General features: G+C 41.0%; 1 protein-coding gene across 2 annotated transcripts in view; it reads right to left on the reverse strand.

The window, feature by feature from the left end:
- The window catches only part of gpm6bb (glycoprotein M6Bb), a 39,751-nt gene extending 12,251 nt beyond the window's left edge, over positions 1-27,500 (reverse strand). For both annotated transcript variants that reach the window (XM_042494269.2, XM_042494270.2), the window contains exon 1: positions 27,346-27,500. In XM_042494269.2, coding sequence (XP_042350203.1) covers positions 27,346-27,349 — 4 coding nt within the window. In that variant the 5' untranslated portion in view covers positions 27,350-27,500. The remainder of the gene's footprint in view (positions 1-27,345) is intronic.
- Between the last annotated feature and the right edge of the window lie 240 nt (positions 27,501-27,740).

Consider the following 27,740-nt stretch of genomic DNA (forward strand, 5'->3'; position numbering starts at 1 on the left):
AAGACATCAAAAATAGCTTGCAGTGGCCAGTGCAGTGACAGTATTTCATGACTGTGAGTTGTTATTTATTTGTTAAATCTGTTTCCATTGCACTTAGTTGAATTTACCCACTATTCCCATTTTTCAACCTTTATTTGAAATTTGCATTCCGGTTTTGTTATGCACAAATTGAAAATTTGCACAAAAGGAGGTGGACGGAAACGCACCCAGAGAATTTCCACTTCAGTTCCAATTTGATCCCTTTAACACTTCCAACTTTGGTTTTCCGGCCCGCAATGCTGCAGTTTTGGTTCACACATTCTCATCAGTAATGTTTTTAAAAGCATCAAGCAGCTGTTTTATGCAAAAACAAACAACTCTGATAACCCCTTAGTACACTACCCAGCATTTAGCAGCATTAACTGACAAAATTAGCAACTAGCTGGTGAACATAGTAGAGCACCTGCAGCCACAGAGCCAGATATTTCTCTCAGGAGTTGTGGAGACCAAAACAGAGCTAAACAGAGTTAATAATGGACTTACATCATTTGACAAACACATTCCCAAATGCAGGTTTACAAAGTCGTGTAGAAAATCAGGCTTGTTCGGCTTTGAAAGAACCTTCACAGAACAGATCATTCAAATGGCATCACCATTACCCAAGTACTGCCTATGCAAAAGAAACAAGACAATGCATTTGCAGTGTAGTAAAAATCATCAAACAAAATCTATTCAAAGTTTGTAGGTTTTGTTTCAACACTGGAGGGAACACAGATGAAATGGGTATTTTGGGGTGCCTCTGCCAAAAGAATTTTGAACATCAAACACTTTTATTCAACACATTTTATTCACTTAATTTTTTATGCACCTATTAGATACATGTTCTAAATATTGAGGGGGACGTGTCCCCTGCGTCTCAAAATCAAAATGCTCTTGCTGGTAAATAATATAGTTTTTATATTCCATTGTAGATAGGGGCTACCAAGTGATATAATGTACACATTTCTTTTCTTTAATACTTCACATTCAGTGGTATGTGTCATCATTATTTCTGGGTTAGGGAAAATAATTTTGGAACTGCAGAGCTGATCTCAACGCAAATGTATGTTTTTCTCAAGGAAAAACAACCCAGAAAGTATTTTCTACTTGCTTGCCTCTTCCATGAGGTGTGAACTCTGAAAGTTCATCTGTGTTTGTGCTCGCTGGCGTAACAAAAGGAAATTAAAACAGATATACGGCTGCTGGGCCAACACTTTTAGTCAGACGCTTCACCCTTACTGTTTGTGTAGTACAGGGAGATAAAAACATTTTTGTCCCATGGTGAGTGAATAGGAGTTGCCATGGCAGCATGTTAACCACAACTCAATGAGTGTGCCCACAGCAGAGTCGCTAACTTTTACCACAGCCCACATTTCTCTGATGAACATGTCGGGGGAGGGCAAGGGGGCTGCTAGGAGTCAGAGCGCAGAGCTCCACAGGATATTGAGCCCAGCTGCAAAGTAAATACAGTCCGTTTAGAGGAAGAACTGCTCTTGTCGTGGATGTTGCTGTCAGCTGATCCAGTTGCAGAATGTATCTTTGCAATAAATCCACTGGCTCACCCGCCGAAGAGAAGGAATGTTTCCATATGAAAAGTGCGCCTCTATTATCAAATAGCTCATATTAAATGTGCACAGACTGACAAAGGCAGCAACAGCAGTCACACTCATTTACTATTTATCATTTTAAAGTAATCAATTGTGTCATGTCATGGATGGAGATCAGCATGACTGCCGAGCTCATTATGTGTCTGTTTGTCTTCAACCCTGCCTTGAAATGCATCACTATTCCCATTAGATCAACTGTCTACAAGTTGATAACACTGTGATATCATCATGACAGTCAGTCTGCCTCCATTGCCTGAATATAACTGTATCTGAAAATGAGAATAAAGTGGATGTCTAAAGCTATCACTGTTATCCGGGGAGTCTATACTGAAATGCTTTAAAATGTCACGTTGACCATGCACCTCCCTCCCCTGGAGCCTGTCACGGAGAAGGTCAGACTGACTCTGACTGACTGCATCTGCCATGCTTGTCTAACTTGGAGCACTTAGAGAGAGAAAACGTACATCATGTTTAAAAGCCACCAATGCGATCGATAAGCCATCTGTTTGATTAGTGTCCATTAAATTGGAGCGGTTTGCTTTGGAAGCATCCATGCATCCAGACTGAGAATATTGGTTAGACATCTCTCTCTCAGTGGATAAACCTCGTGTCACTTAGTGGTTGTTATACTTAATAACACAATAAATCCAAGGTGGTATTTTCACAGCTGGACTGGACATGTTGGCAGGTTAGTATAACCCTGTTCTGGCCAACTGAAAAAACACTGGCATGAGGACAGACCCACTGACGAGGTTCAACTATTAGCAGCCTCAGGAATACCACTCTGTTCACAAAGGGCCTCTGTGAAAGCTTTAGTCTTGGTATTAGACATCAGGGGAGACAGAGATGACATCAAAGCCCAATGCCACTTTTAAGCACCACCATGGGGACTGCAGTCTGCACCAGAATGAACTCTGTCTCATTCAAAGTTGAAGTGGGATTTTAAAGTAATCACAAGTTCTGCAGGATATGACGTGCACACTTATGATTAAATCTGCCCATTTTATGAAAGGCCAGTTGTTTCTGAATCAGTTTTGTGACACCTTATCTCGATAAACAGATTGTATGCAGAATCTGTAGCCCATGGGACAAGATGTATAGGTGTTCTGGTTTCCTTTTGAAGTCCTTTTGTAGTCCGTGTAGTATTGACCGATCATGTTTGAATGACAGTTTACCAGTCCGTGTGAAGAGGCTGAACATATCGGTCGAAAACACAATCTCAGAACCCACTGGCTATTGTCTGTCAATGATAAAGCTTTGTATAGGCTAAGTTTTATTTTAAATCATTTATCTGCATGTACATGCTATACTGGATCAGCCCAAAATATTAGCCTTTGCCCTCATCTGCTTTATCATTGGCAGACAAAAGCCATATCTATTATTATTATAGTGTTTTAAATGCACAAATTGAAGGAACTGACAGATTACATTTCACTGAAATTGCATTCATATGATTTCATGTGACGAATAAAAAGTTGAATTAAATTGACTGTATTAATAGTTTCATCATGTTGAGAGTTGCAGTCAGCCAAACATAAGTAGCATTAGGCGATACCATGGATGTAAGAGGCTGCAATTACCCGTAATCACTGTGAAGCTAAAAAGCTACCAAAAAACTTGTGGCGGAGCGTCATTCTGGTGCACTCCAGCAGCACTAAACCACTCCAGCCACACCGTGCAGATACAAGATACAGTTGTACCAATCATGTCATCTAACTTTAGCAAGACAGCAAATAAGGATACTTCCCAAAATAAAAAATGTTTTAATGTACTGTAAAAAAAAAAGAAAGGCGACATTTATCTCAAAGTCAAGCATCTTGTATCAGTGCTTTTTTCAAGTTAAATATATTTGTTTATGTTGCATCCATTCAAATTACAAAGTCTAGATGAAAGAGGATGGTGGATTCTGTAATTAGATAGATTGATGAGTACCACAACATTTTTATAGAGGATGTTGTAATGTGCATATGAAAACTTGAAGATAGGCAGTCAATAAATCAGTAAACCTACCACACGGCAAAGTATAGACTGTTTTTTCTTAGTGTACTTTGCGGGATTACATGGCAAACAGGATATTGCGGGAAAGACTTTAGCTCAAATCACCCTCCTCCACGGGGGATAACAGTAGGAGCTGGTGACTCTCTCAACAACAAGCTTGTACTAAATGGATCCTGCTGGCTTGTTTCGGAGTGAAGCACACATAAATGAAAATCACGTTGGCCCTTTTCCCTCTGATGACTTTCACATGCTCCTGGTCCCTGACTAATACTCCTGGTGAGACCTCCAACCACTTCAAGACTCTCCACCTCATCGCTACAGTACATGAATGAGAGGAGGAGAGAGTGAAAATTAGAGTGTGAGAGAGAGAGAAGCACAGACAAGTTAGCAACTGTTTGTAATGACAATGACAAGGCCTCACAGCAGAGGCTACATTTGCCACATCGGGACCACGAGGAGCGAGGGGAATAAAGACATTTGTGTGAGAAAAAGTGTGTGTGTGCATGTATGACATTGTGTGAGAGGGAAAAATACAGACAGAGAGAGAGCGTCCAAGAAGCTCTTATACAAAGAGCCAGTGTGTGCAGCGCTACACTGTCCATCACACTGGACTCTCAGGGGCCATTCAGAATGGCAGTGAACCACGGCCCCGCTCTTCCGGCCCCACAGGCTTGAGGCCCAGGACAAGCCCAACCGCTGAGCTCCATCCTGTGTGCCCCTCCAGCGCTGCGCAGAGCTCAGCCACAATGGGCCGCAGCAGCCACTTCACACTCCAGGAGGATCCTGTTTGTCAAAGCAGCTCAAATCATCCAATGTGTGAATGAGATGGCTCATTAAGACCGACCCGCGGACAGACAAACAGACACAGCGAAGCAGAGGGACCAAGACAACAAGGGTTCCATCTTAGCTGTGAGTTAATAACCATAATGCAGGATTACAAGGTGGGCAAAATGAGCAACTACGCCAGGGCCCAAGATTTCCAAGGACCACAAGACCCCTGGGATTACTGTGTGTCAGCTATTTTTTTATTTTTAGCATTTATACCTTTGTTTTAAAGCCAACAGCAGAGAAACACAAAAAAATGTGGAGAGAGAGGAAGAAGAATGTGCTGCAGTTTACCCCAAAATAAAAAAATATATATAATTTTCTTTCTTACCTGTAGTGCTGTTTATAAATCTAGATAGTTTTGGTGTGAGTTGCTAAGTGTTGGAGATATCTGCATTCTCTCCAATATAACAGAACAAGATGGCACTCTACTTGTGGTGCTCAAAGTGCCAAAACATCAGTTTGAAAAAATCAGCAGCAATGTGTCTTTACAGAAATCATGACCTGGTTATTCAAGATAATTCACAGACCTTGTTGTGAGCAGTTTTGTGTAACTGTTTAGTTTTTTTTTTTTTACCAGGTGGTATTCCAGGATTCAGAGCTGTATTGCTTTGTTGATTAATTAATTGCTTAGTTGATGGAAAATTAAACAATTTGGAAACAGATTAATCAACAACAATTTTTTAATCAAAAAACTGTCTCCAGCCTCGTAAATGTGTAGAATATCTGGGGCTGTATTCCCAAAGCTTAGTAGTAAAAGAGTTTCTTCTGACCAAATCATAAGAAAGCTCTTAAAATTATGTCTTTTTTTAAAAATTTTTTTTAAAGAATTTACCTTTATAGGTAAGACTAGATCCTGGAAAAGATTAAAGTGATTCACAGGGCATCTTAGCCCTTAAGAGAGCTCCTAAGGTGAAAAACTGTGTAGAAAATGGAGGAGAAAACGGCAGAAAGACAAAGAGGTAGGAGAAATATTCTCGAGCACTGGATGACAGTGGGAAAATAAAAATGCAGATTTGATCACGGAGGTATGTTTGTGGTCTATCTCATTAGAGATGCGCTCACATCTCCCACAATACTAAAATATTTGGCAACTGAAAAAATGTAACGCTGCAGCACTGATGACTTGGGTCTGTCTCAACCTGCCATCAGCAAAGTCATAATAACAACACTTTCACAGTCTCAGCAGTTTGCACAGCTCATTTCATGAACTGCAAACAAGAAATCAATAAATCCCCCAAATAATAATTAACTGATTTACCATTAACAAAAAAATATGAAGACTACTTACACCAGTATTTGGTTGTTTTTTTCTGCACAATATAAAGAAGCTGTCACCTATAGTGTGCTATTTTCACTGTACTTGATGGGTATAAGGGGCAACAGGGGCCCCATTAACAAAAAGGTGTCTCCATACAGGTGAATCCATTCATGCATCTCTACAGTTTGCTTGAGCCCAGACTCATCACACCAACCCCTGCAGCTGGCTCTGCTTCATTGCCTCCCTCCATCCTTCAGCAACAGACATCACACGGCCTGCCAACACCACACAGCTGAAATCTTTCAACAGCTGGGACCCTTGCTGGGAAAATGCCTAATTCACCTCTGATTAAAAAGAGAAATAGCAACTGGATGTGGTCAAGTGAGCAGCAGACGTTTTGAAAAACATCATTTAATTTGCTCTCCATGCCACACACAAACAAAGACACACCCACAACGACTCACACAAAGCACCACATAATCATAACTATATAGTAAAAGTGCATACATCACACTGTATGCAAACAAATCCCACTCACACAAATAAACACACTCAGACACACACAATTTGTGATGAAGACATTGCAACTCTTCCATCTTGGCCCTGAACAACAAATTGGCTTCCAGCTCAGTCAAAAAAGCCATCCAGTTTTAATCGAGCATCGAGCCTCATTGCTAACAGATGTGTCCGTTTACAGCTAATGTTAGGTATTGTTGTTTGTTGCTTCATTGGGGCGAGCTGCCAGAACACCATTTATGAGAAACAGTCTCATTTTCCACACGCTTCACTTTGAGAGGAGACTTAAAAATACCATAATGGCTATAATGGCCATTCTCGAGGGACATGGGAAAGATATGAGCCTGCCAATTCGTCAAAAGTGGTCTGTTTACTTATCCAACAAGGGAAAGTTATACTCTGTCAGCTAATAGCTGTTGACTGCCGCTCATCCATGGTTGTGTGTGAAAGGAGCTGAGGGAGATGTGTGGATGTACTCAATGACAATAAAAAGCAACAATGGCCGTAATGGCTCATAAATAGCGTGTGCGGGTTCAGTTGGGGAGTAAATTTGTGAACACGAGCTGTATGATGTGCAAATAAATGATAGGAGAGTCAAGTCAGGGCAACTCATTTTATGGATCAGTGTCACACACAGTGTCTCAATGGGTTTTTACAGGCCCACAGGTTACCCACCGAGCTTAAGCTTTCTCACACAAGGAACAGATTGTTTTAAAAAGAAACATCCCCACCATGTGATTGCAATGTCTCCGGTTTCCTGATTTCCTCCACTGTCCTCATAAGATATCCAAAAAATACAAAAAGTGAGTGACCCCTGGCTGGCTGAGTGTATACAGAGCTGTAGATGGGACAGCTAGGCTACTGGAAATTAACACAATCTTGTAAAGTTAGCAGACACAGAACAGTGGAACTATTTTAGGTCTCATACTTATGATTTATGTCCATTAAAAGAGGTAAAAAATATAAGGTCCAGTAAACTGAGAAAAAATGCTTAGTTTGTCGGGAAATTAGACTTAGGCCTCCTTTACACCTTGCATTAAAATGCATTCAGATTGCAGCCAGATCATGCTCAACCAGATAGTACAGGTGTAAATGCGCTCAAAATACATTGGCGACAGATTTTGATCCGATCAGCCAAACCATCACCGTAAGTAGTCAGTAACGCATTGTGATCAGATTGAACGCAGTTATAAGATTGAATGCAATTATGTTTTCAATAGAACCTTTTCACTGCAGACATTTTGACGTGTCATTGTGGGAAAAGCACATCTGTATTAAATAACATCAATGATAGCTGCGTTCCATGTAGGCAAGATGCTGATATTGTGTATGCTGGTTCACTGGAATAGCATACTGACACACCTAATGGAACTGATCCATCGTTAATGCTTTGACCACATGTAAAGGTGCCATTAGATAAAAAAATTGGAATAAATCTCTCCGGGAATACATACTGAAAGATGATTAAACATCACTAAAAGAAAAGAGACATTTCAAAGTTAGACTTCTTAAGAACTGTGTTTGTCTGAATATGCAATTAATATTTTACCTGCAGTAGATGTTCTAAACAAAAAGCGATGGAAAAATCAATGGTTTCTGCCAATTCCTACAAGAAGGGGGCAAGCAAGTTAATGACTTTCTCTCTCTCTTCAGTGTACACACTCCTCACGGCTGTCTATTTGTGAGAATGGTAATGTCTGCTTCATTTATCTTTGTCCTTGCCAGCGCCTCATCCACCTCATTAATCATCAGTTCCCCCCCTGAAAGAACAACTCAAACGCTCCCAGCAGATTTGATTGATCTGCTGTTGATTCTGCAACAGACTCATTGTCCTCAAAAGTGACACTAGTGTGATGATGACCAGCAACAACATACAGCGTCTCTCCTGCTGCAGGAGCAAGGTCTGCTGCAAACATACTTCAACTAATTAGATCACAATACAAGCACAAGCAAAACACTGCAGAGAAAAAAAAACACACTAGAAGCATGACAGAGACGACAGTGATGTGCAATCAAATGCTGAAACGAGGATGCTGCGCTACATTTAAACATTTTAAGTCCCCGCTGAGCAAAATCTACCCAACTATTGTGCAGAGTGAAACCAAGCAGGCTGGAGTAGGTAAAAGCCCCAGTAAACAGAGCAGTGAAAAGAACTGAACTGGCTCTTTGTGAGCGCTCATTGGTACCTCTTTTGTCCAGCCTCTGGTCTTGGTTTTCTTCTGACGGAGTTTCCATGGTTGTTTTTCTCCCATCCAACAAAAATGCTTCCTTTCAGCAAAATTCTCTCTTCCTTTCTCCCCTGTACTCTCCTGCTCCTTCTTTCGCTCACTCTCCTTCCTTCCTGCACGTTTCTGCTCTCTCTCTCTTGCTCTCCCCTCCACGTTCGCTCTTGTCCGTTTTTCCTAACCAAGGCACCGCTCCACTGTACATCACACCTTTTCTAGGATGTAGTGGTCTTGTCTAAGGAGTCTTTGCTGTGCTCTAGCCATATATTACTTAAGATCCAGATTCACAGGCAAAATGTGCATCTGCTCTATTTGTTCTGGCTGTTTTGCAGTTCAGTTTCAGTCTAATTAAACTACCAATAACGCACAAACCCTCTACGCTGTTGTACAAGCATGAAAAGCAATCAAATAAGAACAGGGTTGTTACGTGGGTGCAGATGGGTGAGTATGGGCCCCTACTTTATTCAATTAAGTGTCTAAAAACCTGCTCTGTGCTCTAAAGACTGGGGCAGAAAACATATATACACACAATAACCACTGTTTATTTCGCTTCCGACCATGGTTCAAGAAAGGGGAAGTGTGTGTGTGTGTGTGTGTGTGTGTGTGTGTGTGTGTGTGTGTGTGTGTGTGTGTGTGGGAGGTTAGCCCTTCATCTTCTGATTGGCACCATATGCCCTCTGCTCCTGCAGCATACATTAGCAACCTCTGACCGCTGTCTTCCCTCCATCTGGTGGCTTGAAACTCGAATAAAAAAGGACACAGGAAAGAAAGGCAAATCTACATTTCCTACGCAAAGACACAGAGCGTCCTCTGGGCCGATGCAAACAACAGAGGAAACAGCACGTGAAAATGGGAGATCCAGATGATAAAACAAGACGGAAACATTAAGAATTTAAGCTAATAAAGTTAGGGAGACACGATACAGTGAGAAACAACTTGTTAAAAAAGTAAGTGAGATGAGTGTGGAGAAACAGACAGAGAGGGAGACAGGGAAGAAGATCTTTGCTGTGTTTGTTTGGCAACAGCAGGCCGAGGAGCCCCAGGGGCATGCTAATGAGAGAAAGGCCTTTCAGCGGTGGGGGGAGAGAGCCCCGCTGGAGCAGAACTGGAGTGGGGTCTTCTCACGGATACCAGACCTCAGAGAGGAGGGGGACCAGCAGGGGAGGGCAGCCTCAGGGGTCAGGGAAGTGAACTTAGCGGGGATCCCACAACAACAAATGCAGCACTAATCTTCTTGCTTTTTCACCGTCAGCTGTGTAAAACGCCGGGAGAACCGACATCCCTGTGAAGTGGGGAAAGGGATGACTCCAGAGCATATGTAGACGTGATGAGGGTTTGAACTCTTTACAGCTGATTTTGAGGTAGCTGATTTTGTGATTTCCCCATCAATTTCCAGAGAGGCTCAAGTGAAACTTAAAAAAAAAACTAGTTTATACACAAGACTAAATGTGTCACATAACAACAAAGACACAGATCCAAGTAACTGAGTACAGCTGAATCAATACCAGCCAGCGATCCATCTGCAGACTTTTAAAAAGAACAAAATATCTGAGTTTATTGCACAAATGCAAAAGGAAATTCAAAACATGTGATAAGATGTGGGCATATTGTGTTTTCAGACCAACTTCAATGCATTCGATTCAAGTAAAATAAACATTTGGTTTTAATTGGAAATAATGGCAAATGTACCCTGCAATTAAAATTATGCTTTTTGGCTTAGAGATTAAATGAGAACGCCACATAAATTAAGAATCATAATATGCTTTTTTCCATGGCCTAGGGGGGTTCAATAAATATTTGTGATCACAAACTCTCAAAGCCAGAAACCAGAGAAGTTAGTCTCAAACTTGTGATGTCATAGACAATGATTTTGTAGAACAACAAAGTGGCTTGTTTTTTTAATCAAAGAGGAACTGTACATTTGGTGTATTTTATCAAAAATATGTTTATAGAGCAAACCCAAATCAAGCATACAAATTCATTCAAAGTTGTGTTCCTGCCAAGCTGGCACGAGACATCAATACGACATCAGAGAAACATCGGACTCTTATGTAGGACGGACATTAAATTTTGGTTGGGATGTCAAGCACGTTGGCTATATTTTAATTGTATAACGATATTAGACATGAGATAGATAGATTCATAGTTAGATACATTCTGCCTCAATATACTGGTTAAAGTAAGATAAGTATTCAGTCTGGTTATTAGATAGATACAGATGTTGACAAAGTTTTCCTTTGGAGACCTCATTTGCAGCTGAAAAAAGGAAATAAATCGCAGTATATTGCAATATATGTTATTGCAATACTCAGCACATCGCAACATGTTATAATTGCAATAATATCATATTGTGCTACCTCTGGTAATACCCACCACTGACTACTTAACAACACAACCTAAGAAACATCAACGTCATCTGTTGCCAGTGCTTCCTGTCAAAGTGAAGTTGCTATTAGTCGCTGTCCTGACATTGTGACCCGACAACCTAAATTCAACCAAGTAGCAATGTTTAACAATGCTGATGGCCACCTGATGGATTAAATATTGTCTCGGCTTTGAGGTCTGTTTCGGACTCCATCAACTTCTGAGGAAAATGTCCTCTTTTTGTAACTTATTGCATGTTTTGTTTTGCCAAAAACAGCTAATATGTGTACCTTTTCTGCACTGATTTATAGTGGAAATGTCTTTAACCTCATCAAAGTAAAAGTCCTCTGCTACTTCATCCTTACACCTATGCTTTTTGAGCCCCTTTCAGATTTAGTCGTGTGATTTATTGACAAATTCATTTAATTATAAAATCTGGTAAAGTGGCACCAAATGAATGGAGCAAGAGAGCTATTGTTAGACTCATAAAGAGCAACAGACTGATTGGAGCTTTACCAAAAGTACTGTGACGGGCTGAGTGGCTGTGGGAATTTTCGTGTGAACGTAGGAGAAGCCTGAGAGCCGCATGCTCAGCTCCAGTGTCGAGACAGCGCCACTCCCCTACTTGAGGACACAATTTGAATGATGATGAAGCTCATACAAATGGAGGAGGCTTCATTGTGGGTCAACCTTTCACGCTGTGAGACTGGGGGCCCTGAATGCTCCTCAGTGTTCAGTCACCCGTGAAGACCTGCACCCTGCTTGGCTCACAACAAGGAAGGAGTTCTCAGGGATGCAGGTCTGTGCCACGGCCCAAATACCACTTACGAACACTGACAACAGCCTGAGAAAGCAGGCTCGCCACACCAGGGCATGGAGGACATTTCAAACCATATGAGGTATGACTGATTGTGAAAAGCCAAAGTCTGTGGAAACGCAGAAGGAAGCCAAAACAAGGAAGCAAACTGGTTGTCAAAATACCCCTGAATATTTTGCTGCTCTCATGGAAAAAGCTCCAACATTCCCTTTCTTGTCCATGACAGTGATTAGTGGTACATTACGACGCTGGAGACAGAGACTCTTGTAAACACTGTTTTGGTGATTTGTTGAATAGCATTCCTGTGCACCGTGATGGCATTACTGTCCTGGATTTAAATGCAAGCCATCCTCATAGGTCAGTCTGCTGCTCTGTATGTCTGCCTTCATGTTTGGCATGCTGAATCCAAGTCATTGATTGGTTCACAAAAAGCGGCGCACTACAAACCCATTATACAGATCCATTCACTTGTGCTGACCCATTTTCCTCTGCAAGTCTAACAAAGCCATTAGAAACTCTGTACTTTAGCTGAACAGTTCAGCATATATGATCTGCTGTACATTAAAATGCATGCCTCAATGTCAGCCTATAAAAACAGCTAATACTTCCATGTAAGCCTTCAACCTACACGAGCCACTGAGTTGTATTCCTATTTCCTAAGAAAAGAAAATCTCTCTGCAATGGAAAAAATGAATCTGCTAACTGTCCTCATCCATTATAGCAAAATATGTTGACTGTGAGAAGGAAAACCGCAGTGGGCTGACTTATAATGAGCCTCGTGCTTCCTTTTGGCTTTGTCAAAAAGCTATAAACTAAGAAAAATACAATTTTCTCCAGTATCATTGTGAGCAGGAAAAAGGAAAGAAAGAAAGAGGAAATTCCTAGAGTGAAGGTTAAAAGGTATCTCAGTTACTTATGGTATTATAAATAAAGGCCTTTTAACCTTTATACTTGAACTTAAATTAGGTTCGTCTTTCATTGAAAGGTTTAAAGGTCCGGTGTGTAGGATTTAATGTCATCTCATGGTGAGGTGGCAGAACTGAAACTTCTATCATGTACCAGGCATTAGGAAAACTCTGGTGGGCAACGCAAATAGATGAATGGCTTTATCTTGGGTCAGTGTTTCAATGGGTAATTCTAAGGTAACAAAAACACACTGATTCTTATTTCAAGGTGATTTTAATCTCATGAAAGCATAGTTATGATTATTATATACCATTTCTGCCAATAGACGATCCTAAACCCAACACACTGGACCTTTTCCAGTTCATATATGTAGTTTGGGTTTTTACATGTACATGCATTAATGTTCAAAAAACACTTAATTTGCCTCATATTGTCTATGCTGAACGCCTATGTTTACTCTCTGATTGGTCAGCATTTCCGGGCCTTCAACTTCTCGGTGTCTCTTCCCCATCATTGCAGTTGGGGGAATGACTGTAACAGAGTATATTAGCAGTGCTTTCTACCATAAAAATGACTTCTAGACCAAAGTCTTGACAACAGGACATGTTCCAGTGGTATGATCCAAAATCAAGAGAAATCAGCAACATTTGCAACAGATAAATCCGTTATGAGCTGACATCAGCTTGTTTCAAGGAGAAAAAAAAACACTGTTGGAAACAGAGCATTCAGAGCAGTCTGAAGCCTGAGTTTTATACATACAGGGATTACTTTGTGTTTATGTTTCACTAATTATAAGAGACTTCTGCCACGTATAGTTTGACATGGTAATATTATATGAAAAAAAAAATGAGGAAAAGCATAATAGGTTCTCTTTAAGACAAAACGCACAAAAATTCTTGCGAGTTCTTCCTTGTCAAATACTGATGCCTTCAAACAATGCACCGCCAACAGTTCAGTCAGAGATTTGAATGTGTTAAGTTATTGGCCACTAATCTAGCCTGGAGCCACTATCTTAAAGCAGAGACGCTGAGCGAGCGACAGACGTCTGGTATGCTCACTTCTTTCTAACTCCACACTGACATTTTAATTAATTTTCAAACTCGTAATCTTTAGCACCAACCAACGCTGACTCAATCCACATCACTCAAGGCTATTTTTGAGACTTCAGACAGCTTCCTCTGAAGCCACAAAAGACTTTATATGTGGAAAAGTTGTATAAAGTATACTCCCCCAATGCCTGGTGAACATACTAACTAGTTCTTCACAATGAAAAATTCATGCTGAAGAATTTAACATGAAGAAAACCTAACTTAGTGCAGCACAGCAGCAGACACCCAGCTCTGCTATTCAGTTTCAACCATTTCTAATAGAGACATACTTTATGTCTTGGCGTTTCTTCCACTGAACAATTTCCAGATCAGATTTTTCTTTCCATTGTAATTACAAGTGTTTGACCAAACAATGCCCAAAGTATGACTCAGCACTTCTTTAATTGCATGTTTGTGATACTATATCGTGTTAGGTCTGGAAATGGAGCAACACTCATTCAGGGATGCCTGGCAGCCATGTTTTTCTTCTAAAAATGACTTCACAACCCTGACTCTCTGGCACCTCTGCAGCCACTGTGGTTTTGGCCTAAGTGTGCAGCAGGGAGAGTAAGAGACGCAGATGCTTCGTATTATCCTTCTTACAGTACCTTGGAAACTGCCACTATGGCTTGGCTGGACAGAAAACCAACGCAATGTCAAAACCTAAAGACTGAGAATTTCATAATTTCAGCCTGGAGTCAAAGTAGCAAATCAATGCCAGGAAACAGAAACATAAACCTGGAAAAGAGTGAAAGAGAGAGAGGAGGCGTTTATAGTAGTTGTAGCCCACCACCTCCCATGCAGACCATGAACTTCTGCCATTATAGAGAAAATAACTGGTCTGTTTGTTTTTCTTTCAGCATACACTAAATATTTTAATGATCCTTCTGGTCTGGAAGAGGCTTTGCCGTCTTTGTGGTCCGCCACGCTTACATTATGGAGCCAGTGAACCAGCCAAGAGGTACTGCAAGCAAACACCTCTCCATTATCCAGTTAGAATAATGCTCCATAATAACCTTGTGTCTTTTCAATCTCTATTGTGATAACACTTTGCCAAGAAGTGGGGGGTAATAAAAACATCCAGATACCATCCAGATGATGGGCTGACTACATCTTTTTTTATTTATTCCTTCAAGTTCATGAAAATGTGTCAAACTTTTTGAGTTTTGATACCTTTTGCAAAATATGGTGACAGTTTCTTGGTGAATCTATACTATTGTACATGCATGCTGCCATCTCCAGAAAATTCAAAAGGTTATTACAGTCTGTTGGACTATATCATCTTGTCAAAACGCAGCTTAGGGTTACAGTTACGGAAATGTGTATTCTTTCACAAAGCTTTATTTGTCTCAAAAAAGTTACCCCAAAAACTTACAGAAATTGTCTTAATTTGGTCTCAACAAACTTTTTGTTTGTCATTTGGTGCTGGACAGGCAGCATGCCAAAGTAATACACTGAAAAATGCGATAAAGTAATGATCATTTTCTGTTGGTTTGTCACTATGAGCGACACCTTCCACATTCAAGCACTCATGCGATCCATTGTTAATATAAAAATATTGATTAAAGCTGCTTAAGAGCTCCTTCATGCACATGTAATCATGCCCCCCTGAGGTGCATGTCCTTCTAATCTCATTTAATCTTTCTACTGTCCGTCTTTGTGTGCACACATTAACAGCAAACTGCGACCACCCTGCAGTCATTTTGACACTGAGCACCTCCCGAAGCCATTTGAAATGAATAACGGTCCATTAAACTGCACTGAGAGAGTACAAATAAATCCCACAGGGGCTTCCCTTAGTGTTGTTAATCCTTTAAATACAAAATCTATCACTGTAAGCATTGTTATATTTAGCTCAACACAAAGAACACACAAGCACATTAAATTTGGCGCTGAATCTATATGGATATTTTATAAGTAAGGAGGCCTAGAAACTGTGTTAAAATTTTCATATTGGTCGATACTGATATCTACCCAAAAAAGTCAAATCATTACTCATTAAATCATTAATCAGCCTTTAAAGTTTAAAGGCTGATTTCTGTTCCTTAGTGAAGGTTGAAGAAATCATATTGTTAACTGTAGTTTAAACTGTTTTTTATTGTCATAACATGACAAACATAGAATAATAGATTGATGAAGAAATGTTGATTCTGGTGAGCACTATCTAACGTAATTTAGCAAATTAAATCACAGGTTGATGTTATCCATGGTCAAAGCAAACATACTAAAAATAACTTTATGCACATTTAATGTTGTTGGAACATTAAAATGTTACTTTACGCATTAGTGGCTGGCGAAAGGGGGGCGGTCAGACGGTCCCCTGGTCTCTCCGTCTACTACTACTGGTTAATGGTGGGTGGTAACTGGCGTTTAAGGTGCACTAGCATCCCCTCTACAGGCGTATCGGGGGTTTAATTGTACAGAGGAATTATCGGACATTTTATAAAATCTCCATCTAGGAAATCATTTTGACAAGCCCTAGTGTTAGATGTGTTATGTCATTCTCACACTCATGAAGACAACTCAAATGTTCTCACACTCCAGTTGCTGGGATGGCAAATAACAGTGCTGGAGACAGTCTTTCATTTTCCTACTTGTTGCACAGGGCAGAAGCATGTGAACACACACACACACACACACGCACACACACACAATAGAGACATAATGAAGCACGGAGACATGGGCACATCAGACGAGACTCTGCAGCTAATCTTGGGGTTGCTTCCCATGAACGGCCCCCCACCTCCTCTGTGTTTATCCCAGCTGCTGGGATTTCATTCTCTGCGTCGCTCCCGTCGTTTCTATTGTCCTCCGCCTCATGCTGCCAACCTCTCACCCCTGACCCGAGACTTTACCCTTCTCAAACCCTCCTCGCTGCTCTCCCAACCCCCATTAGAAGGAGTTGAGATCTTCTCCTTGTAGCTCCAGTTGGTTAGACAGACCAGCCAGTCAGACCCCATCGAGTCAGGATTCATCGTCAGCACTGAGACAACAGAGCGCACGGAGATCACTCTAATTCCATAGTTCCACAAGGCTTGCCTCTCATGTCTCAACGCTCTGTGTCCTGCAGCTGGATCCTGGAGGCACAGGGAGTCGGCTGTAACCTGAACCTGATACCTCCATCCCTGCAGAGGTGTGTTTGCCCTCAGATGCATGATAGAGGCGGTTTAGACTAAGTGCTTAACAATAAGTGGCAAATAGAGCTCATCACAAGAGGAAGATGGAAGCTAATCCAGGGCTTGGCATATACTCTCCCCTGGCTGACCTCTCTGGGAGTGGGTCAATCCATTACTTTATTGCTTTAAGCACTGATAGGCAGTTTTCCAACAACACAGACTGTAATGACCTTTTGTCCATCACGCTGGGCATTTTAACTGTGCAAAGTAGAATCCATTCATGGCCCCATGATCACTTCATCATTATCAGCGTCTTGCACTCTTACAAATGCATTCTGTACACACTCCATTATTCAAATTTGTATTAAATTATGTCTCAATAGATGAAAATACATGATGCATACTGCACACAAAACTCACACAATTGTTTGTTTTTCACTTTAAAGGTGCTGTATATGACAACCAGAGCATTAATATAGCAGCAAACCCCTATTTGCTATGTAAAGATACAGTGAAGTAGTAGTGTCCAAAGTAGGGAAATGCAGTCATGTTTTCCCTTGTGTTGTTATTCAAACTTCTCTGTACTTTGTTGTGCTAGCCATGCAGACCATGCATGCATGTGAGTCCCTGTGTATGTATCCCACTGGAACTGATTATGCCTTCTTAACCAACGTCGTTGCGGAACCCAAGCGCCCACCCTCCAGTCCGCCCCACATGTTAATGTTAGCTTTGTCAGCGCTGTTGCTGTTTTTGGCACCAGGTTTTCCCACACATTAATTTATTTGTGGCGGGCTGCCACATTTAAAACGACAGCTGCCACAAATAGATTTTATATTTTTGGAGCTGGACTGTTCATTAGGAGTGCTATTGGAATATATATGTTTAGATATTTGTAGCACCACACTGCTGAGACAGAGCAACTGAAAATGAAACTTAACCATTAAGTCTGCTGGGTCTAAAAGTTTGCATTCACTCACAGCAGCTGCTCCTCTCATACATTGATGTGATCTAATTAGCTGTAAACAGATTGACATATCAATTATTCACCCATGAGTCACAAACTGCTGCTGAGGAAAAAAAGAGCTCATGGGGAGTTCCACTTGTGCTGTCTTCATGGACCCACAAAATCCTCCTTCATTAGCTACAACCACACATACGCTCTAATTCTGAGGTGGACACTGGGCACTTTTCACACTGAGAGCACCGTTAGCGGTTAGCCACCGACTCAGCCACCTCCATGTTGAGAGCCATGTGAAGGCAATCCTGACCCAGACTTTGAATCATAGATATGCTCTGTATGTTGCATACAGCTCCTTTAAAAACAAACGAACAAAAAAATCCAGAAAATTATGTTCTATTACTGTCTAGAATAATGTATACACTAAACCTGTCCAACCACAACAAGCACAAGGCCATCCAAAGCAACTCCTGCGGGAGGGTTATGTACATCATGGGTTATGTCATGGGATGACATGCAAATATATGGCAGACTATGCACACATCTGCAAACTTTCACAGACACACAACAACTACAACAACAACAACAACAACAACAACAACAACAACAACAACAACAACAACAACAACAACAACAACAACAACAACACACAGGATCATGAGTTGCAGAACTCTGCTCTGTTTCATCACCACATTACATTTCCATTTTCAGCTGTGGACACTATTGTTACAGTATTGTTTTCCCATCAAGTGGAGGTCAGAAGCTAAGATGACTTATGAGACCTCTCAGTAGTGTAGCTGTAACATTCATACTGCTAACTGATCTCTCCTCCGGTGTGTTTGTGTGTGTGTGTGTGTGTGTGGTTGAGGGGGTCAAGCTGTTTTTCAGACAGAAACATCTGGGATTTCCTCTCCCCTAAAGCTGCTGATAGCCAGTATGTCCCCCCTTTCCTCTCAAACTAACATATAGTACACTAAGTGACAAAAAAACTTTAAAAAGACCAAAGTGTGCAAATGGTAAAAACATCACACATTACTGATTGACTCTAATTGAATATTTTCTTCTGCAAATCCAGCGTTCAACATTTTAGTCAAACTGAAATCCATCTTCTCAAACTCCTCAACAGTCTGCCTCTGAAGCAAACAGCTCCCCCAAACACTCTCCCTCAGCTATTGGGTTTCCTGCAGCTGTCGCTTTATAAAAGCTCAGCTATTGCAGATTTTCATCTGCTTGGCAGAAGTGCCTCCTCCTGCCTATCAAGCTTTTCTCTGGAGGATAATAAGCAGACAATGAAAACTCTCACTTGGAAACCTTTTTCTTGGGCAGGAAAATGATTCCTGGCAGAAGAGAGGCAGAGAAAGAGAGACAGAGAGAGAGAGAGAAAGAGAGAGTGTGTCCTGTGGCCTTTAACTCTAGTTTCTCTGTGTCACATGCAGCACCACATTATGACAACATGAGCAAAGAGATGTCATGTGCTTTTCCTGCAACATCTTAGATAAGCAACACAACAAGCTGTGAAGAAATAAGCCCTCACAAGGTTTGTTTTTATAGTGTTATCACGAAAGTGTCTTTGAACATCTTGAGGATTTTACACATAATCCAGAATAAAGAGGCAAGGAAAAAGTCATAGGGGTTACATGGGTATTCATTTAAATTCCTGCTTAATTCATCCCAAGCGTAGCATTTAGCCGCATCCAAATGGTCTCAGGCTGTCTGGCACAGCTCTTCATATGGTGGACATTTCTCATTGGTGTGCTGGGGTACCCCAGATGCTTTTGTCTTACGGTTGTTTAGCAGCTGCGTAAAAGCGCAGAGGACAAAGACCTATCTGTGGCGGGTTGAATACACTCAGTGGGCACACAGCCAACAGCTCAATCCTACAAGCTCCCACAGTTGAAAAGCAGACTAATGCATTCTGCTCTCACTCTTCACAGATGATCTTACAGGGAAATTAGCTGGAGGTCCTCTTATTTACCCCCATTTCATCTTACTGCTTTCACATCTGAACTGTGCTCACGTCAAGCTCTGAAATAATTACCTACATAGACGTTTTGGAAACTTTGAAACAATACTTGCACTTCATGCACATTCTCCCAAAATATGAAGACTGAATACATTCATTTACCCTCGACTCTGATGATGTGTAGACAAATATCAACATAGCATCGCTGACGAGTACAACGGGTTTCTAAAGTCTTCATTTGGGTTAATCAAGCCAACGATTTTAAATTTGAAGAGAGAAGAAGCCACCATGAAACTGCAGCATGCACCACTTGGCGAACTGACCACAATAAGCTGAGACACCTGTTGACTTTGCATTTAGTCCTCCATCACTTACACTGAAAGCACATCAGGAATTGATCTTTTAATGGCCAGTATGAACGGGAGGAATAATTACAGTTAGAGAAGCATTTTTCAAGTTTCAGATGTGCACTGTTACCAATTCCAATCGCTAGTAATTATGACTCAAGTGGGATATCAGGGGCTCACTTTCAGAAAGACTTTCCTTAAAAGGTATTCATTGTATAACACTAGTTTGTACATGACAGAAGAAGTTGTATGAACTGAGAAACGAACAATAAAGAGAACTAGAAAGATCAGTTAAAACGCTGATCATACACACACACACACGCCCACTTGTTGCGTGAAGTGAGCAGCCGGTTGAATTTTCACTTTCAGATATCAACCAATAAACTGCATCCAACAGTTTTTGGAAAGGCTGGCTTTCAGACACTGTTTGACCATCTGACAAGCAATGAACAGCACTCATGGGGACACGTTACACGGTTACTTCAGGTACCAGTGAGACATGAAATACAATCCAAGCTTGAGGAAGAGATCAGTGAGTGAAGGCTCAAGACAGGTTTAACTTTAACCTCTGTTTACACTAGCGCGAGATGCTGTGGCATGGACCTCTGAAAACAGCACGCTATGAGCATGCACAGAGGTTTTAATAGTCAACACACTGTTCATCGCAATGTGCTCCAAAACGGCAGGGGGATACAAAGTGGAGAAGATAGATACAAAGGGATGTTGTTTGCTCAGGTGGTTTTTGAGTGCACTCAAATGGATGACGGATGATATACAATAAAATATTTGCTTATAGAAAGCAATGCAGAATTGTAATTCTCACCCATATCTTTATTTTTCAAACAAAAATATTCCAATCGACTTCTGGCGTGTAAGTAAAATGAATCAATCATCTTCTTGTTCTATGAAAGTACACCACCTATTGGGCCTTTCAGCAACTGCAGACCAGATTTAACTGCGCATGTGTTGAATACATCCATGGTTGTACCCCAATGATATGACGCAATATGACGCTGTGACTTCTTAACCTGCTTGACAGCCAGTGCCAAGTTCCAAAAATTCAGAGGTACACAACAAAGCACCATAATAACTTTTAGAGCCTTAATGCTATACATGAAAGACGTGATGACATCATTTTTTAGCTTGCAGACCTGCAAGGGACAGTACGGCGAGCATGACTATGACGTATACGTATCTCAAATAGTCATAATGAGAAAACCACTAATATCTATCAAACAACTTAATTTTGAAATATATGAAATATGTATTAATTGTTAGTACTTTCATCCCAACAATTTGGCATGCTTATTTATGTAATTAGTTTTTTCGTATATTCTAACCCATGGCAGAGGACATTTTTTAAGTGCATGAATGTCTGAAGTTTTTAAGTGGTCAGGAAGCCAAAGACAAATTTCCACGTGAGTGGACAATAAAGATATCTTTTCTAAATCTAGCTTTAGAGGGCAACTTCAGCAACTGGCTTCAGCCTTTAACCCTGGTTAAAGTCCCCCCCTTTAGTTCTAATCTGTTGGCCCAGATCCTGGCCATCACAGTAGCATAGCCATCTCTGCCACAGGCATCATTTGTGTGCAGCAATCACACTGTTCAGTCATTCTTAACACAGACTGCATTATGATCTATTTACTTGCTTACCAAAGAGAGGCAAGAGAAAATAGGTCAATCTCTGAAACCATTATTGACTATTTAATCAATGACCCCTAGTCATGTGATATGAAGAGAGCAAATCAAGGCATGTTCAGTGTTTTTGGGGGGCTGTAGCAAATGTGGTGATACTGTGGTTCACTGTAGATAGCAGAAAACCCTGCAGTGGGGCTGAATGCCTGTTGAATGAGTGGGTGAATGTTCATCAGCTGCAGCGGCTCTTTGCTTTTCCCAACCTATTATTTCCCCACAAGCCTTCTGGAACAATCATCTGACTGTGAACAAAACACTGATAGATTGCAGCGCCACTGGCAAATATCACCTCTGCACCCTATGCACATGAACGGATACCAACATATTGTAAAACTGAAGTAAAAAAAAACCTAATCAAGCCTTATTATGCATGTATTTGGCACTTTAACCTTGAAAATCGTGGGTGTTTTTCTGAAGTCTTACAGATAAGATAAAGGCCAGATTGTATCTTTGGCATATTTTAGACAACGCCAGGGTTCAGCTGCCTGTGTGTATCTGAAAGCCTGTGGTCGTTTGCATATAGGGACTATTTTCAGATATTAAAATGCCATTCTGTTTCAACCATGTGGCAGTTTGACTGTGACATGTCTCTAACAAGGACGAACTTGCACACGCGCACACACACATACACACAGAGTCACCCACGCACCCACTTGCATCCCTTCTGTTCAACTGTGAATAGGCTTTTAGTAAAAGTGACAGCCAAGGCACATGCTTCAACAAGCATCCCCACTCAGGAACTTCTATTCCTATCATTTCATGTCACAATACTCAATGGCTCTCTTTGTTGTCGGAGGAGTTATTAAGCTCAACAAATTAACATGACTGCTCTGGCAGACCTGCAGGGCTGAGGAAAAACAAAAAAATACATATAAAAAGGCAGAAGCAGTGAAGATGTGAGAGGAGAGGAGGCCCAGAGACACAGAGAGAGAGATTTCAGAGGAAATAAAGTGGAGCAGGAGATGAATGAAATCTTGATTGAACTAAAGGGGGCTCATTTTTTGGAGCTGCAGTGTTGCAAAAAGTATGGGCCTCATCTGCTGTATAATTACCAAAGATGCTCGGTCATATTCTTTGCCAAATGGAAAGAAGCCCAGAAATCATGTAACTATGACAGCGACTACCTCATTACGGGGGAGTGTAATTAATGACGGCAACTTGAAGACGAAAAGCAATTTAGGAATTATTGATGGTGACACAGAAATGTGGGGATCAGTCATAAAAAAAGGTTAGCGCATCCTTTTTTTGGATTGAAATTCACAGAGGGCATCTTTTTGGAGTTAACAAGATAAGGCTTTGTTTCGCACAAACAAACACAAAACAGCAAAGTTCAATTTGGCTCTCAGCACCCTCTGACCATCTCTGCAGTGACTCATTCTTGAAGCCCTGTGATGTTTTTGTCTCCATCTCTGAGAAACAGGAGCATGTGCATGACCCGCAATATGCCTCTGAGGACCGTATTGCCATGAGTCAACTAAAAGCAGGGGAAATTATCGGACTTTCTGTTATTGCTCTGCCATCGGTTGACAAGTTGCTGATTCCAAAAGTGCAAAAAACACCTCACTGGCATTGCATTAGCAGTCACAATTCTTTCCTCCCCTTTAGACTCAGGATACGGGGTCACAGCAGCACATGTGCCTGTGACAGTGATCACTGCTGATGTGCGAGCAAAATAATCTGACACTTTCCAGGCACCGAGTTCAGATGGAGGAGCAATACATGTTAAAGAGGGCAAGGCAACCGACACCGCGGAGACACTTCACTGACACTTCACAGACACATGTGTAAAAGTCATTATAAAGGACTTTGTCCAACTCCTGTGAACAGCAGAATCAATGAGAATAAGTTTAAGAAACTTCTAACATTTGACATAGCATTTATTGACGCCGACACTGGCATGATGTGCACCTTCCAAGAAATTTAAGTACACGTCTCAGCGAAACAGACTTCCTGTTTATTTTAATACACTGTAAACCATTTCCCTCAATGGAAATGAACCTTTAATTTTATTTCACAAATAAGAAACAACAAATTATGAAGACAATAAAACCAAAATAGCCTCTTAAGTCCTGTATGTGACTCATGAGTTGAGGACAGTCTGCTTGCCGCTAAGCTTATTTAAGCAACGGGAAACGTCACATTAATAACATTATCATTAGGGTCCAACTGAGTACTGAAAAGAGTATCTTGTGCAGATAGTAATGTACTTTTTATGAGTACTATCTGAGTAAAATGTGTCAATATCTGTATTCCTGATAAAGAAAAGTCTTCAACTGGGTAGCTGCGTTTAATCTCTTGTGATCAAAAATGATTTAAAGCTCAAACCTGAGATAGTTTTGTAAATTCTTCTCTGAAAAATAATAAATATAACAACCTGTGATCAAACTATATCAATATCAGGATTAAAATAAAGGCTCCTAGTTCAGTCCCACCCATTTCCAGTTTATGCCACACCCACTTTCAGCTCAAACTCTGCCCATACCGATTTCAGATACGTTTACAGATAATTTATTTGTTTGAACATTTACAGATATGATAGTGGTGTACTCTCTCATCCCTAGTTAGTGTAAGGGATGGGAATCACCAAATATCCCACGATAGGATATTATCACAATAACATATATTGAGATATATTGCATATAATTACCTTTTTGCAATAATAAATTTTGTCCTCAAAGGAAAAAAAAACATTAGCATTTGTTTTTTTAATCTAACAAGATTAAGTTTTAAAGATAAATGTTTTCACCTTGTTTTTTATTGCAGCAAAATGCATTTAGTGGGCTGAAAAAGCAATTGATTGTATTACTCTAATGGGCTTCCAAAAGTTTAATTTCTATTGCAATACTAATAAATTATATAAATAAAAAAATGATACTTGGCGTTTGTGTATTGACACACTACTGCCACACAACAGATCATGATACTACGCTCTATCGATTATTTCCCTGCCCCTCAGAATACCTCGGATCAGTGTTGGATTTACTACATGCACATCGTTTGACCATTTTTTTAAGTACAGTAAGTGAGTAAGTGCATAAATTTAAATAAAACCGCAGGAAAATCAAAATTTCTGATGCCTTTCTATGGAGGTCTGTGAGTAGGATGTCCGAGTGCGTTGTGTGGCTGCACGAAATGTGATTGGCTCTTGCCCTTTGAGGGCAGGGCATAGCAATAGGTAATTTGCTGGGTGACACAGACACACCACTGCACAAGTATTGTTCACAACATTGTAGGCCACTTGCATAGGCTACAGTGTTCTGCACAACTATAAATCAGCCTGTAGGCCCCCACTTATACACCAGCAAACCATATGTCAGTGACAGTTGAGCTGGTGAACTGCAGCAAGATAGCTAATTAAAGACACATTCAAATCTGTCAGCTGTGATTTACCCTTTTTTTCTTGAAATACTCAAAAACAATGATGTAACAGTTGGATCTGGTTTGCATCCAATTTTGATGACCTTTTCCACAAGACCACCACGCTGCATACAAAACACTTTGACTAGAAAGTTCATGAGTTTCCATAAGGAAAAACAATCTTTCCTTCCTTTTTTTTCCCTTTTTTTGCTTTTTAAGCGATCAGGATCTGGCTCCAAGAAGAAAAGACACAGTGTTCATAGTCGTGTCCATAATTTGCTGTATTTGATTAGCTGAATCTCCTGTCATAAGACAGATTTAAATGTTAAGCACGTAATCAAATTGTATCTGTAAATGATAATCTTCTGCACTGAGGAGAGCCTCTGTTTTCCAGAGAGAAAAATTAAATATATAAACGTAGCTTATGTTTGACAGATTTCTTCTCTATTGCTCAAGGGCTACACTCTACAGCAAAGACAAAACTATTAAGCTTTCAACACAAGGCCATGTTATGCTTTTCTAGCTAAGTATGATCATCACATGCAAGACATTTTTATCTTCAGGCTTTCTCTTGAGATGCTTGACTCAGTGATAACATATCTACGCAAAACTGTAACCACAATTTTCTCCAGTGTGTTCGAGTAACTCCTGGCAACCAAACACTGTTGGGTGAGCAATCGTCACAGTACAAACACCAAGAAACTAACAAGATATTTGTGGAAAAATGACTCGCTGTCTCCTTCTGAATCGAGCTCAGCAGACTGAAGCCAAGTTATCCTCCCACATCCTTCACACAGGCCAACACACTGTTAAATCGTTCACCACGAGGACAGAGGAGAATCTCTCTGAAAAACAAAACAAAACATGTGGCCCCTGTGTGAGGTGAAGGTCACTGCAAAACCAAATCAGACATGAGTTATATAACCTCTGAATGACATCTTAACTTCACAGCTTTGAACACAATCAGCTTCAAGAGATCCTGTTTATTTTGGGCTGAATGTTTCATGCACACAGTTCTGTTTTTGGAGCGATTTCACATGATATCATAGCAGTAAGATATCAGTTTTTCTGACACAGCAAAAGGCAACCTTTAAAGCAACTAGTCTCCAAATTAATCTCCCCATGCCCACAACAAGAGGCCACACTACTTCTCCTGAAAGTGCCATGGAGAATCTTTGAGTGGACAATGCACAAAGGTCGACTGCCATACAGAGCAATATCCTCTGTGAGACAGTGAAAGAGGGTCTGTGGGGAATTAGTTCACAGGGTCTGAAACTTGCAATTCTGTGAACTCCTCTCTCTACATTAAGAGCCACTGAAGTCGCACAAAGGAGCAGCTCCAAATTAGAAGCACAAAGACGCCTCTGTGCAGAGCTTCAGAGGCGAATTAATGAGCATTGATACACATTCGCACACAGAGTTCTTCCCTGGCCTCAGCTGCGCCCCGGCAGACAATCCAAGCCAATAAATGAACAAAAAAAAGCTCCAGATTACAATGACTGGATCCATTCTCAGTCATATTTTACTGTAAAGTATCTTCTCTGAGAACAATTGGGAGTGTTTTACATGTCAACTATCCCATCTGGTCTGCAGTTTATCACTGTTTCAAAGTCTTAAAGTCAGCAAGAAGTTTCTAAACAACCATGACCTGAGCGCCTCATTCCTCCCATGCATCCCCCCTCAGGTTAAGGCACAGATGGCCAACACTTGGGACAGCTCAACCCTTCAGATTACAAACTCTGGCATAACACAAAGCATGTCAACTATGGAGCATCTGACTAATACAATGTGTTACTTGTTAGTGTGTTTTCCATTAACTTTTAGTCATCATTTACCAGCAAAACAGACTGTGCAGCTTGAATTGGCAAACACTAATCATGATCAAACATTGCAACATGATTAGATGGCCAATAATGATAAACAAAGACCAGTTTTGATCAGTGTTTCAGCACTGAGGCTGAAAGAAGGAATAGTGGAAGCAGCAAGTTGATCTGGATTTAACACCTCCGCACAGAGTTGACTGCAGGAATCCCGACAGACTTAATCTCTCTAATCGCTTTCCTCAAGTTGCTTCAGCAGGCTGCTTAATGCCGATTCTCATGGAACCGGGTCAGGTAAACAGACCACTTCTGCAGCAACAGTTTATGCAAAAACAATCGGCGCGCCCCGAAAGTTTGAGCGACAATAACAAAGTATAAAGCATGCTGTCACCGCGGAAATAGTGCGACTTTTAAATCCGCCTTTTAGCTGTAGTCTATAGCGAAGCATGGTGGTTGAATCTTACCCATTGTCGTAAGTTTCCCAAAGCGTCCGAAGTGAAGCGATCAGCTGAAAGTTGAGCCCCAGCTACACTGATGTTGCGTCCTGGGATGCGCACACACTGACCGCCTCGGCTGCTCAAACACTCAATGCTGCGTCCCTTTGGAGACAGCCCTGTGACGTCAGAGGGGGATTACTGATCGGAGGACGGCCCCCACCCACCCTGTCACCTCCTCAACCCTCATCAGGAAGTTTCACTGCTCACTCAAGTCATCATGAGGGACTTTTATCTTGAGGCATTCCTGCAGTCCTGTGCACAAAGTCCTCCATTCAACACCAGAGAGATGACTTGGACTTTGTCAGACTCAAGTCACAAATCTGATGACTTTAGACCACAGACTTTATACAAAGATAGACGAC

The sequence above is a fragment of the Plectropomus leopardus genome, chromosome 10, assembly GCF_026936395.1.
Source record: "Plectropomus leopardus strain MGB_pleo_1.0 chromosome 10, ASM2693639v1, whole genome shotgun sequence".
NCBI lineage: Eukaryota > Metazoa > Chordata > Actinopteri > Perciformes > Serranidae > Plectropomus > Plectropomus leopardus.